Source organism: Podarcis liolepis, assembly GCF_965112155.1.
Source record: "Podarcis liolepis genome assembly, chromosome: 1".
In the NCBI taxonomy this organism is placed as follows: domain Eukaryota; kingdom Metazoa; phylum Chordata; class Lepidosauria; order Squamata; family Lacertidae; genus Podarcis; species Podarcis liolepis.
This window is the reverse complement of record NC_139554.1, coordinates 10,148,431-10,161,787: the sequence shown is the minus strand read 5'-3', so window position 1 is coordinate 10,161,787 and position 13,357 is coordinate 10,148,431. Positions and strand designations below refer to the sequence as shown.

The 13,357-nt window shown below is 46.2% G+C and overlaps 1 protein-coding gene across 1 annotated transcript in view; it reads left to right on the top strand.

Moving 5' to 3' along the window:
• The window catches only part of KCNH5 (potassium voltage-gated channel subfamily H member 5), a 197,333-nt gene that overhangs the window by 64,820 nt on the left and 119,156 nt on the right, over nt 1–13,357 (top strand). Inside the window, exon 7 of the mRNA XM_083517418.1 lies at nt 8,426–8,855. Coding sequence (XP_083373544.1) covers nt 8,426–8,855 — 430 coding nt within the window. The remainder of the gene's footprint in view (nt 1–8,425; nt 8,856–13,357) is intronic.

Here is a 13,357-nt window from a genome sequence, read left to right as displayed (position 1 = left end):
GGTGCCACACCTGGCTGGGTTGCCTGAGTGAACCCTTTCTGTCTGGACAGTCACTCGCCCGTGGCTGTCTCAATCGCTGGCAGAATCCGTCAGTGGGCGTTTCTTGAACTTCTTCCAGCAAAGAAGCTCTTTGACGCCTAGTCTCCGCCTAGTCTCCCTGCGCGGAAGCCTTCTGCGCAGGGAGGGTGTGGGCATCAGGGGACCCGTGCTCTCCCCGCTGGTCCCTGGCGAGGAGTCATGGAGCCACCTCGCCGATTCCCCCATCTGCCCCCCTTCTCCACTGGTGCTACGCTGATTTCCTTCCCCAGAAGATGTGCTGCTTCTCTCCCTCCCCGGACGCTCTCCGGAACCCCTCTGGAGCCCTCCCTCTCCCTCTGGCTCCGATGGCAGTTCCCTGACAATATCCTATCCCAACTTGTCTTTATAAGTTCCACAAAATCAGCAGAGTTAATATTCCCCCTTTTTAAACACACACACAGCAGATAGCTTGCTCAGACTCGTTAGAGTCTCTGTAAACATTTCCTGGTATCTTCCCTGTTTAATCCCTCCTAAAATAAGATGCTACACAGTCTTCTGTAAAGTATAAAAGGTTTACTCACAAGTAAGCATCTGTTCACACAAAGGTTCCCAGAAGGCAGACTTAAAAGGTTAGAACATAGTTTAAATGTGGTGACTATCTCCTTATGGGAGAAAGCCCCGCTATTCTTCTCTTGGCCTGGAGCCAAGGTTGCATTTTAGTAGTGCTGTCATTAAGATGGCATCGATAGAGACTAGATGGTCGCCAGCCTGTGGTTCTGGTTCTTTTTACTTCAGGAGAGGCCACGCCCATCTCAAGTTACACATCAGAAATTTTGTCTCAGTCCTGGAAAGCAGGACGTTCTGGCTGGAGGTCTGAGACAACCTTCATGTCTACTCTAGCAATGTTGTGTTTGACTGCACCTGATTCTTACATCCCACAGTGTGTACCTCCACAAACAAAGGTGGGTTAAAAGGATCCCAGACTACATACTTGATCCTTTAGGGGGAGTGCAATCCCACCCAGAAACTATCTGAAAATACACCTTATCCCATACTACCTGCCCGTGCATTAAGATCAGAAGATGAGATCTACTTGGTTGTCCAAGCAGATACAAGATTTGGAAGCCCAGAGAAGGGCCTTTTCAGTGGTGGCCCCCTGCATGTGGCACTCCCTCCCTACTGAGGTGTGTCTGGCCCTGTCTCCTTATACCCATTAGGCAGCTGGTTAAGGCTCACCCTTTCTGCTGGGCATTAGTAGGAGGAAACATCTGATTAAACAAATGGATTTGTTTCGGCTGCTGGTACTGGTAATTGCTATTTGGAGATTTGTTATGCAAATGTTATTTTAAGGATTGTGCTATTCCTTGATTGTGTGTATTCCTTTTATCTGAGTTGCCTTTTTTTTTTTAAACCACCCTGTCACTTGTGCAAAAGTAATCGAAATAAATGAATCCAAAGCTGGCCCTATCGTTAGACAGAGTGAGGCTGGTGCCTTTGGAACCCGATTTTTTTTGGGGGGGGGGTCTTGTGAAAGGGCTAGTTATTTAATTTATCATCATTGCATTTTTACTGCCGGGGAATGGTGGAGTGACTTGTGGGATTATCTGCCTCGGGTGCCAAAATAACTTGATTGGCCTTGGACATTACATATCTTGACTGTTTGTATGTGTGTATTTGTTGCTTTGCTGAAGGCAGCAAAATGTATTGGGCAAGCCCTGGCTTCCTTGGCTGGTTGTCTGAAGGAAGTTTCTGCTTGCCACCAGGTGAACAGCAACTTATGACGCCTGGTTAGGATACAGGAGACCAGTTCTCAGGGAAACTGGCTTCTGTTGCTGATTTGATGGTTGTGCATGTAGCTTGCTTCATTTCCTCAGCAGCAGCTCAGAAGACCTCTGTGTATTAATGTTCCCTGTGAAAACCATGACAAGCCTTGCAAATGGAAAACCAACACAATTAGCTCTGAAGTACTCCCATTTCCTATAGCTTCCTGAGAAAGGGCTACCTCTGCTTAAGCCCTTGACTGGAAAGTTTATGAGCATTGATTCCTGTATGCTATAGCAAAGGGCAATGAATTCTGAGTGGAATAAATATATATGCCATGGATGGAGAAGCTGTGGTTCTCCAGGTGTTGCTGGACTCCAGCTCCCACCATTCCTGATCATAGACCATGCTGGCTGATCGGCGTTGGGCTCCAGCAATGTCTCCAGAAGCTCCTTTTATTGTGGTACATAAGGATGTGGTACATCGTAGGAAGTGGCCTCACACCCAGTCTGACCATTGGTCCTTCTAGCTCAGGGTTCAGCAAGGTTTTTCAGCAGGGGGACGGTCCATTGTCCCTCAGACCTTGGGGGGGGGGGGCGGACTATATTTTGAAAAATATATATGAATGAATTCCTATGCCCCACAAATAACCCAGAGATGCATTTTAAATAAAAGGACACATTCTACTCATGTAAAAACACGCTGATTCCCAGACTGTCCATGGGCCAGATTTAGAAGGCGATTGGGCCGGATCTGGCCCCCGGGCCTTAGTTTGCTTACCCATGTTCTAAATATTGCCTACACAGAGGCAGTAGCTTTCCAGGTCTTCAGACAGTTCCCCCAATCTTACTAGGAGATGCCAGGGATTGAACCAGAAACACTCTGCATGCAAATAGATGTTCTACCATTGAGCTACATCCCTTCCTTGAATTTCAGCAGATGCAACTTTTCCTGTAAGTGGGACCAACACCCCCTTGCCTTCATCACTATGACACCGGAGCCTCTCTCATTCTGAGACTGAATCTGTGGCTTCCTTAACTCTAAAAACAAAGTGGAACAATCTAGTGAAAGAGGCACCGTTCCCAGTGATGTGTGTCTTCTGATTTCATGCAACTCTTAATGCCGTTGGGTGTTCAGAAGTCTACGATCTGCCAGTGCTAAGCTGGTGTGGGGTGGAGAATACTTAAAAAGATGGGATGGGATGAATATTCTATGGAGAGCCGGAGGGAAAGGAAAATTTAGTTTGTACAAGTTGCTCTTAGGCAATCCCCCAGAGAGAGACCGCAAAAAGTTTGCAGAGGTAGCCTGGGGGTGAAATGAGCCTGAAGCATTTGTTTAGAGTTTCCCAGTTTATGTAAGATTTATAACCGAGCATTTAAGCTATAGGATATTTAATTTGAATTACCCTTCTCAGACACTTCCCTCCCTCAAATGCACTGTATATGTTAATGGGGAAACAGATGTTGGTTGCACAATATTTAATTTCAAATCCTATGTGAGAGAGACATGCTAACAACTGGCGGCTTTAAATTGAAGGCTCATTTGGCCTCTGAAATGTCACAGGGGAGCATTGTTGATCCCTCATTTCCCCTCGGTATTGGGCCACGAGGAGTGGTGTGGCGGCAGAAAAGAGAAGGGAGTTTTGCTCAGGAAACAAGGGAAATGAAGTAATCCTTTTGGACGCCGGCTTAGAAGAAAGCTGACGGCAGCAAAGCTGATTTGTAACATTTGCTGCTGTACACAGCAGGGAATTGGTAGAGGAGGAAAACGGCATAATGCTTGGAGCATCTCCAGAATGGTAATCAAGATGCAGTATGGGAAGAGGGGGAGACAGGGAATAATCCACATTGCAGTGTGCAAAGGGATTCCGCGCTGCCGAATGAGCTGCTGTGAAGTTAGGGCAGAGGACCTCTTGTTGCCATTGGCTGAGCAGCTCAGGGCCTCAGAGAGAGCAGGGCAGGAAGGAAGAAAGAGTAGGGTAGGAAAAAACGGGGAGAGTGAAGTCAATGGAAGGAAAGGCAAGGAGAGGGCCAAAGAAGACAAAAGTCCTGGGAATGCAGGAAGCCCAGGAAAGGGGGGTTGGGGCAAAGAGAGGAACAAAGGCTGGAAGGTGAAGTTTGTAAGGGAAAGGAAGACTCAGAAGAAGAAAGGGGAGCTCAAAATCATATAGTCAAAGTCTCCTGGTCTTCTCAGTCATTGGTGGAAAATGGTTGAAGGGAAAAGACGCTGGATACTTTTTCTGGTGCAGCACTGCTACTTCTGCCACTGGTGTGATGTGCTGCTTGCAGTGAGAAAAAGCTTGCTGCCATATTTTCAACCAACCATATGGCATTAAACAATAATCTAGGCTGGATATGAGCAACGCAACAGCAAAGTGTTCCTTCTCCTAGAAGGGACCCCCCGACTGCCCACTGAATTCATGGGACATTCAGTTTTTCTGCTCCCATCTAAGCAGATGCTTCTGTGCTCCGCATGTACTGGAGATTCCCTGGTACTAAAGTATCAATTGAACACTAGAGCAGCCCAAATGAACCACACGACAATGGAGAGCAGCGCTCATGGTGCAGCACTCAATCTACTTAAATTGCTGCATCACAGCAGTAATACCCAAAGTGAGCTCAAGTCTCCCAGCTATATGTAAATTCTGGCTCTGAGATCACATTGCTCATTCCTTAGGCTGGCCCCAAATTTGGCTTTCCAAAGGAAGGCCACTAGAGCTTTGTAGCAGCGGTGCATTTATAAGCATAAGTGCACTTAATCATTTACCTTGAAATGAAATCTCTCTGAATGAAGAGGGGGGATCCTTGAATATGTATGCTGCTAACATTAACACCAGAAAAGAAGGATTAAAGAGCTCATGGGGCTTTAGGGGCTAAGCTCTTTATAAGTCGCTCAACTTGAAATGTCTCTCTCTGTGGGTTCATTTGCTTGCAGAATTCCCACCCGCTTATGATTTACGGCTCTTGGCAGTCATGCAAACACTTTAAGTGTTAATTTTGGACAGAGGTGGGCCAGGGAATCTCCAAGCTCCAAAGCCCACCTGTCCCAAAGTGACTTGTCTTTTCACACACATTTCTTTCTTTAGATTTGGCAGGTAGGGTAAATAGCTGGTTTTTCTCTTGGGGCTGGACTTGCCTCTTTGTGTCCAGTTCTGTGGGCACTTGAGGGTTTGCACAGGAAACAGTGCCCAGTCACAAGTCCAAACTAAGCAGAGAACTTTCAGGACCTTGGAGAGCTCCAAGGGGCCCTGCTAAAAGAAGTTGTCCCTGCAGGGAGCCAGAGCCAACAGAGTCTGAACTGGCAGTGACAGACCAGGAATGAAACCTTGGGGTCTTAATAGGCAGCTCAACAAAGATGTTGACCCACTGTGCAGCAGCTGTGAAAAGGGCACATTCCATGCTAGGAGAGGAACTGAAAATAAAACTGTCAATATCATAATGCCATTATACAAAGCTATGGTGTGGCTGCACTGGGAATACTGTGTGTACTGTGTACAGTTCTGGTTGCCTCATCTCAAAAGGGATATTGCAGAGTTAGAAAAGGATCAGAAAAGGACAACCAAAATGATCAAGGGGAAAGGTAACAACATCTGGGGCTTTTTAGTTTAGAGAAAATGCAAGTGAGGGGAGACATGATAGAGTTCCCCCTCTCAGAACCCTGGAAGTCATTGGCACTGTAAGGTCACTAAAAGATCTACATAGGGATCGTAGAATTGTAGAGTTGGAAGGGACCCCAAGAATCATCTAGTTCCAACTCCCTGCCATGCAGGAATATGTAGCTGTCCCTTACGGGGATCAAACCTGTAACCTTGATGTTATCAGCACCATGCTCTAACCAACTGAGCTATCCTACTGCCAAAGAGAATTAGGCAAATTCATGGAGGATAAGGCCATGAATGGTGGCTTTGTTCTGCTCTCACAGTCTCAGTATGCCTCTGACTACTAGTTGCTGGGAGTTGCAATTGGGAAGAATGCTGTTAGGCTCCTACTTGTGGGCTTCCTCCACAGGCACCTGGGGTGGCCACTGTGAGAATAGGATGCTGAATTAGGTGGGCCTGTGGCCTGATTCAGCAAGCTCTCGTTAGGTTCTTATGAAGCCTTATGTAGGCCAATCAGGCCTGAAGTGGGGGTAGGCTTTGCCTTAGAGCATCTGGCTGGCTAGTTAAAGGTCCCTTGAGTTATTTCATAACCTTGGGGGGGGGGGGGACAGAGGTTCTGTAGGAGACACATTCTCTGAGTTGGAGGGTGGTGGCAGGGCTGTGTCTCCAGCTGGGATGGCTCCAAATGAAGTAGTCTGAAAGTCATCCTCATCTGAGTCTTCTGCTGCTCATGGCAAGTTTCCCAGGTGGCCTCTTAGATGATAATCTCTAGTTTAATGTACTGGGATGAAAAGTAGCAAAATGTGTGAGACCTTTTTTTAAAGAAGAAGAAGAAACATTGCAGGCAAATAAAGGAGCTTCAGTTTGACTCCTGTACTGAAATAAACTCCAGTGTTTTACAGGTTTGTAATATAATTATCCAAGATTTTGACTAGACTGATTCGATAATGATGTGTAGAAAAGGGCAATTTAAACTTGGCATGGGAAGAAGGAACACTTGCCTCGTTGCTTCCTGCTAAATGAAACATCTTCAGCTGTTGAATCTCTCCCCCTTTTTTTGCTGTGGAATTCTTTTGCCGGAGCGTTCCTGCAGTGAGTCAGTAATGATTCTGAATGCAAGAGCTAGTTATTTATAATTTAGACTGTAATTAATTATGAGCCCGTGGCTCCCTCTCCTTTCACGTACAACTTCCAGCATAAGGCATATGGTCACTTAAAGATGAAAGAACAACAGCATCGAAGGGGGAAAAAACAAAACACTTCTGTAAAGCAATCGCATGTGGTTGATGCCGTTCAGCAATCGCCATGATAGCTAATTAGTCTTCAGTGGCTAGACATATGTTCAGTTGAGAATCATGTAGGAAGGCAAGATTATGTGATCTGACCATCTTTAGTTATTCAGAATCTCAGAAGAACATAGGAAGATCCCCACTCTTTCAGAACCACAGTCTTATAGAAACAAATGAAATCAACTTGTCACTTTTAAAGCACCAGTAACTCAAGCTCCATGGAGGTCAAGTGGGTGGAAGCCCAAGCAAATCTTTACGTTGCTGAGTTTTTCCATGCCAGGGCTAAGTTTTGCAAAAATATTCTACATAAATATTAGAGGAATATTACAGGTCTTCTTCAGCAGAAAGTACAAAATCCAGTCTTTGTTCTTGGCAGCAGAATAGTTCATGTTTCTGTTCATTTTTAGTCAGTGTCCTGGGCATTAATTAGCATTCATACAGAACTAAGCAAACAATCCACAATGGGAGTTTTTTAATTCCCTGGGGACCAATTGGGAAGCTCACATGTTCCTAAGGCAAACAAAGAAAGGAAGAAAGCTATGCAGATTCAGAGCTTTCTCAAACCAACTGGCCAACAGTATAAGCAAAGTCTTTGCTAACAAGCCCTGCTTGCTGTTCCCCTATCATCTGCTTCCAAAATAGCTCAGCAGCAAAGCATCTATTTTGTATGTGGGAGGTCCCAAGTTCAATCCCTGACATCTCCAGAGAAAACGAAAATGAAATCTTCGTGGTCCTATCAGAGTAGACTGAGGATGGGAGGACATGCCAATATTGGTTCTCTCATGGTTCCCAATTCACATTTCTGCAGCAATATGCATTTTGTTTTCACAGTAAAAAGCTCACATGAAAATTCTTTAGCATTTTTGTGTGAATATCTCCTCATAAACTTTTTTTTGTCTGCAGTTTTGACTAAAGCACACATTTTTGCAAGCAATTTCCTCTAATGTGATGAATGTCTAATGGAGAGCCAGTGTGGTGTAGTGGTTAAGAGCGGTAGTCTCGTAATCTGGGTAACCGGGTTCGCGTCTCCGTTCCTCCACATGCAGCTGCTGGGTAACCTTGGGCCAGTCACACTTCTCTGAAGTCTCTCAGCCTCACTCACCTCACAGAGTGTTTGTTGTGGGGGAGGAAGGGAAAGGAGAATGTTAGCCGCTTTGAGACTCCTTAGGGTAGTGATAAAGTGGGATATCAAATCCAAACTCTTCTTCTTCTTCTTAATTGTTTTAGCCCACCCTGGGATCTTAGGGAGAAACAAAAATGATAAGAGAATCATAGAGTCATAGAATTGTAGAAGTGTCCCCAAGTATCATTGAATCCACACACACACACCCTTCATTCTAGAATCTCAGCTAAAGCATCCATGACAGATGGCCATCCAACCTCTGCTTAAAACTCCCAAGAAAGGATAATTGCATAATATGGAGCTAATTGCATAAGTACGATAATTATTGTATGTTGATTTCACTAACACATTCATTTTTGTGCACAATTTCCTCTAATATACGTATTTCTGTAAACACTGCTCGATTGGAGAACTGCATTGCAAAATTCAATGATGTGTGAATTTCAGAGGAAGGCTATGTTTCAGTTCTTGTGTTATTTCAGAAAGTGTGGGTTTAAAAGATTTGCCTGTGAATGTGAACTGAATCGAATCTCTCCCCCACCCCTACTTCCAGATGCCTCAGTGTTCAGCGTAAACAAGAGCACGTGGTGTTTATCATTTTGCAAGTGAGTAAAGCTTTCCCTCCTTCCTTCCCAGGGTATCAGCAGTCTCTTCAGTTCCTTAAAAGTGGTGCGTCTCCTGCGACTGGGCCGCGTGGCCAGGAAGTTGGACCATTACCTGGAATATGGTGCTGCGGTTTTGGTGCTGCTGGTCTGTGTCTTTGGACTAGTAGCCCATTGGCTTGCTTGTATATGGTACAGCATCGGGGACTACGAGGTCATCGATGAGATCACCAATACCCTCAAGAAGGACAGCTGGCTCTGCCAATTGGCGGAGAGCATTGGAGCGCCATATCGGTACAACTCTACGGGATCAGGGCAGTGGGAAGGAGGACCCAGTAAAGACTCGCTTTATATCACTTCCCTCTACTTTACCATGACAAGCCTTACCACAATAGGATTCGGGAACATAGCTCCGACCACCGATGGAGAGAAGATCTTCTCAGTGGCCATGATGATGGTGGGCTGTAAGTAGGATGGTCACTTTTCCCCCTCTTTGCATTTCTCATAATTGGTTTTCCTTACGGGTTCTCTTTTTGCATGGGACTGGTGCATCGTCGCAACTGAATCACGGAAGCTGGGCTCCTTGCATTAGCACCGAGTGATCGGGAGTTTGGTCTGTAGACGTTTGACTCAGTTTTTGGGTAGGGAAGCTGTTCTGGAGGTCTAATCTGTGGAAGACCTACATTTTGGGGGCTCTGAAGTTTGATTTGTGCTGGGGCCTTTTTCTCAACCAGCAATGAGGTCTGGGTAACCACTGTTATCTTCTTCAATGGTAGATCAGCACTTAAAAAACAAACAAACTACTAAATCTCAGCTTTTGCTTAATCTTGCTGTACTGTGACACACCACTACCGACTCTCAAACTTTGGGACTGTTGAAATACATGCAACAACAAAAAATGATCAATTTAAGTTGTGCCACTCAAATTGGGTCTATGTTTTTAAGCAATGTGGACTGAAGTTGCTTCTGGGGCCCCTCCAAGATTAGTGGCCCTGTAGCTTAATTAGTTTCAAAGCATCTCTGCCCCTGTCAATGTAGACAATACAAAGACACCAACGGCCTAGCTTTTGTATAAGGCTGATTACTAAGGGAAAGGTTGTCCTCAGTGCTAGGATGAGCTGAAGGTCTTAGATCCAAGAGGAGGGACCAAGAACTGGGTTAGGCCTTGTCCTCTGGCCTGACAGGAGGCTAAGAATGCTCTGAGGGTTGTGGTCTTGTGGAGGGAAGAGAACAGGAGAATAGCTCAAAGTCCTCTCCCTAGTGCAACTGGTCGGTTGGATAGCACCTCCCATCCTGTTTATACAACCACAGCCATGTTGCAGCATCAGTGCACCTCTCTAGCCCTGTGGCTCCCGAACCTTTTACAGCCACTTTCCCCTTGGTCCCATAAACACCCCCCCCCCCAGTGCCTGCTACTCTATGAAAAGCATTATTCAGAATAGTGGTTTCCATGACCCACTAAAAAGGATAATAACACAATGAAATTCAGAACAGCAATGATTAATTGCACATTTATTCAAAACCCAATTAAGACTGTTTAGCTTAATTAATTCAACAAAGCTCTTGAGCTGGATCCAGTGATAACAGGTTTTCAAACTCTGATACTCATTTACCCCTCTGGCACCCATCCCCTTGCCTCTTAGTGCCCCACTAGGAAATCCCCCGCACTGGGGTCTCTACCACCTACTTTGGGAACTATTGATCGAGCCAATTATTTTATTTCATCTGCTCTTAAAATGTCTTCACTGGTTTAAAATGGCGCACCATGACCCAGCTCATCGAAATTATTTTGATGGCTTGGAAATGACGTTGGGGTCGGAGGCGTTCCAGTGAGTTCTCAAAAAATGGGCAAAGGCTTTGCTGCTTGGGCTGGGTTTGCGAAGGCGACATCTATTTTTATCAGCTAAGAATGGAATCCCATGTTGTCACCATGGGAGCTGGAGGCAAGTGAGACAGTTTCTAGACACAATAGATTGTAGGGGTTCTTCCCCTCCCTGCTTTCATTTTTACTGCAGATCTGCAGCTCCTCTTAGAGCATTCTTAAAGCTGACAGGACAAAGGAGACTTATTTCTTCTTCTGTGTGCTCTCAAAGCAGCAGCGATTCCGCTGGATGAGACTCTTCAAACCATAGTATAGCTTTGAGTGGCTGGGAAATGCTGTCGCAAGGTTGTGTGGATGGATGTAAGGCATGCTGATAGGATTCAGGAAGGAGCAGTTTCACAATTTTAACTGCTTGATGTGTCGCAATGCCTTGCATAGTTTAGGGAAAAGGCAAGCAAGAGAGGACGTGAAAGAGGGGTCTGGAATTATGCATGGTGTCGAGAGACGTTTATTTTCTCCCCCTCTCTCAACTCAGGGACATCCAGTGAAGGTGAATGTTAGATGATTCAGGACAGACAAAGCGATGGTTAATCAGACGGGTCCCTAGCTTGATCCAGCAGGATTTTCTTATGCTCTGATGTTCTCATGCTTTGCATCCAGGCAGAACATCTTGTGACACATTAAGCCCAAATCAGTCCATAAGCCATGTGGCATGCTCCGTCTCGTACCCCTTGTCCTGTGTGTGAACAGGGAGTGCATATCAATATGACTTCTCCACCCTCCACCCCACGAAAAGGTTGTGGTTGTTAACGAAAGGATCTTGGGTCTTTGAGCTGGGGAAACTGTGTGAGACCTTGGAGAGCTGCTGTCAGCCTGAGCAGACAATATCAGGCTGGTTGGACTAATGGCATAGCTTGGTACAAGTCAGCTCTGTCTGCTATAGAGCATGTGGCTTGGGTACAGGAGGTTCCATGTTTACTCCCCACCATCTCCAGTTTAAGGGGGGATCTCTAATGGGGAATAGACGAGTTCAAGGAGGATCTCAGTGGTTGCCTAGTCATGATGGCTATGGTCTAGATCCAGAATCAGGGGTAGCATGCCAGTTGAACACCCATTGCTGAAGAACAACAATGGCTGAAGGATCTGCTCGTAGGCTTCCCATCTGTCATCTAGCTGGCCAACTGGGCGAAGCAGGATGCTGAATTAGATGGGTCTCTGGTAAAGCAGGGCTTTAAAGGTAAAGGTAAAGGGACCCCTGACCATTAGGTCCAGTCGTGACCGACTCTGGGGTTGCGGCGCTCATCTCGTTTTACTGGCTGAGGGAGCCGGCGTACAGCTTCCGGGTCATGTGGCCAGCATGACTAAGCCGCTTCTGGCGAACCAGAGCAGCGCACGGAAACGCCGTTGACCTTCCCGCCAGAGCAGTACCTATTTATCTACTTGCACTTTGACGTGCTTTTGAACTGCTAGGTTGGCAGGAGCACGGACCGAGCAACGGGAGCTCACCCCGTCACGGGGATTTGAACCACTGACCTTCTGATCGGCAAGTCCTAGGCTCTGTGGTTTAACCCACAGCGCCACCCGCGTCCCTGTAAGCGGGGCTTTACATATCATCTAAGTAATACTGGGCAAAACCCCCACCCCATGAAGGTCTGTCAATACTTGGCTGCAGAGCTGCATTCACTTGAATGGGTTACAAGCCACACTTGCCTGCTTGAGGGTGTTGTTTTTTCATAACCACTTCACCCTGTTTCAGATTGGAACTCGCTGCATTGTCTCTTTCTTTCTTTTTTAAAAACAAAACAAAACCCAGTGGACACTTTGAGCCCGTTGTTTCAAAATAGCTGACTGCAAAAATAAAAAGTTAAATAAAATTAAAAAGAAAGAAAGAAAGAAGAAGAACCAAGAGATGTGTGAGCAGCCTGGGGATATTGTGCTGGTTTGGGCAAAACCTATTCAGCCGACCTCAGAAATGTTCAGATGGCTATGCTATGCCTCTGCAGTTAGAGGGTCCAGCTCTTCAAACTTTTGCTGCTTATTTTGGAATTTGGCGCTGCAAATGAACATCGCCCAGCGGAAGAGCATCTTCTTGGCATTCAGAAGGTCCCAGGTATAATCACAACATCTCCAGGTAACGCTGGGAGAGGATCCTTTCTGAAATCCTGGAAAGCCACTGCCAGTCAGTGTAGACCAGTGTTTCCCAAACTTAGGTCTCCAGCTGTTTTTGGACGACAACTCCCATCATCCCTAGTTAACAGGACCAGTGGTTCGGGATGATGCGAATTGTAGTCCCAAAAGAGCCCAAGTTTGGGAAACAATGGTGTAGAGCAAAACTGGATACTGACTTAGCAGTAAGAAGGCAGCTTCCTCTTTCCCTGTCTTTGGCTATTGGCTTTGCTGCTGCTCTGAGGGTAGAGTTGATTGTTCTGCTTGCAAAGCGAACATGTCTTTTGCTTTCCACTCTGGAGATGTTAATTGTGCGGGGGATTAAATTCCTTGTTGTGCTTGCAAGTGGGCCATTGAACCTCCATTTGCAACACGGTGATGAATGGGCCCGGCTAGATGCATCTGTTGTAATAGGATAAGCGATGCCAAACGGGCACGCGGCGTGCAGATGGTTCTGCACAAAGGAGAACCTGATGTCCCAAAACAATTACGGCAAAAGTGACCATTTGTAAAGTGGGACGAGATGGTTCTTCCTTCCTCTCTCCGCCGCCACTCCTGTACCTTCCAGTTGCATCTCCAGAAGTTGGAAGGAGGAAGGGAAATGGAAATCAGCCCCCTCCTTACCAAATAGAACAGGCATAGGCAAACTCCAGCCCTCCAGATGTTTGGGACTACAATTCCCATCATCCCTGACCACTGGTCCTGTTAGCTAGGGATGATGGGGATTATAGTCCCAAACACCTGGAGGCTACTTCAGCCTATGCCTGAAATAGAGCAAGGGGGAAAACCACACATCTGGCCAATGGTTCCTTATTCCCCCCGGCAGGGAAAATAAAAGCCACTCTGGCAGGAGATGAGCTGATGTGGAGGCTGTCTTCAAACCCCTGAATACCAATTCCTGGGAATCACAAGTGAGGAGATCACTGTTGCACCCAGGTCCTAGAATCATAGAATTATAGAGCTGGAAGGGATCCCAAG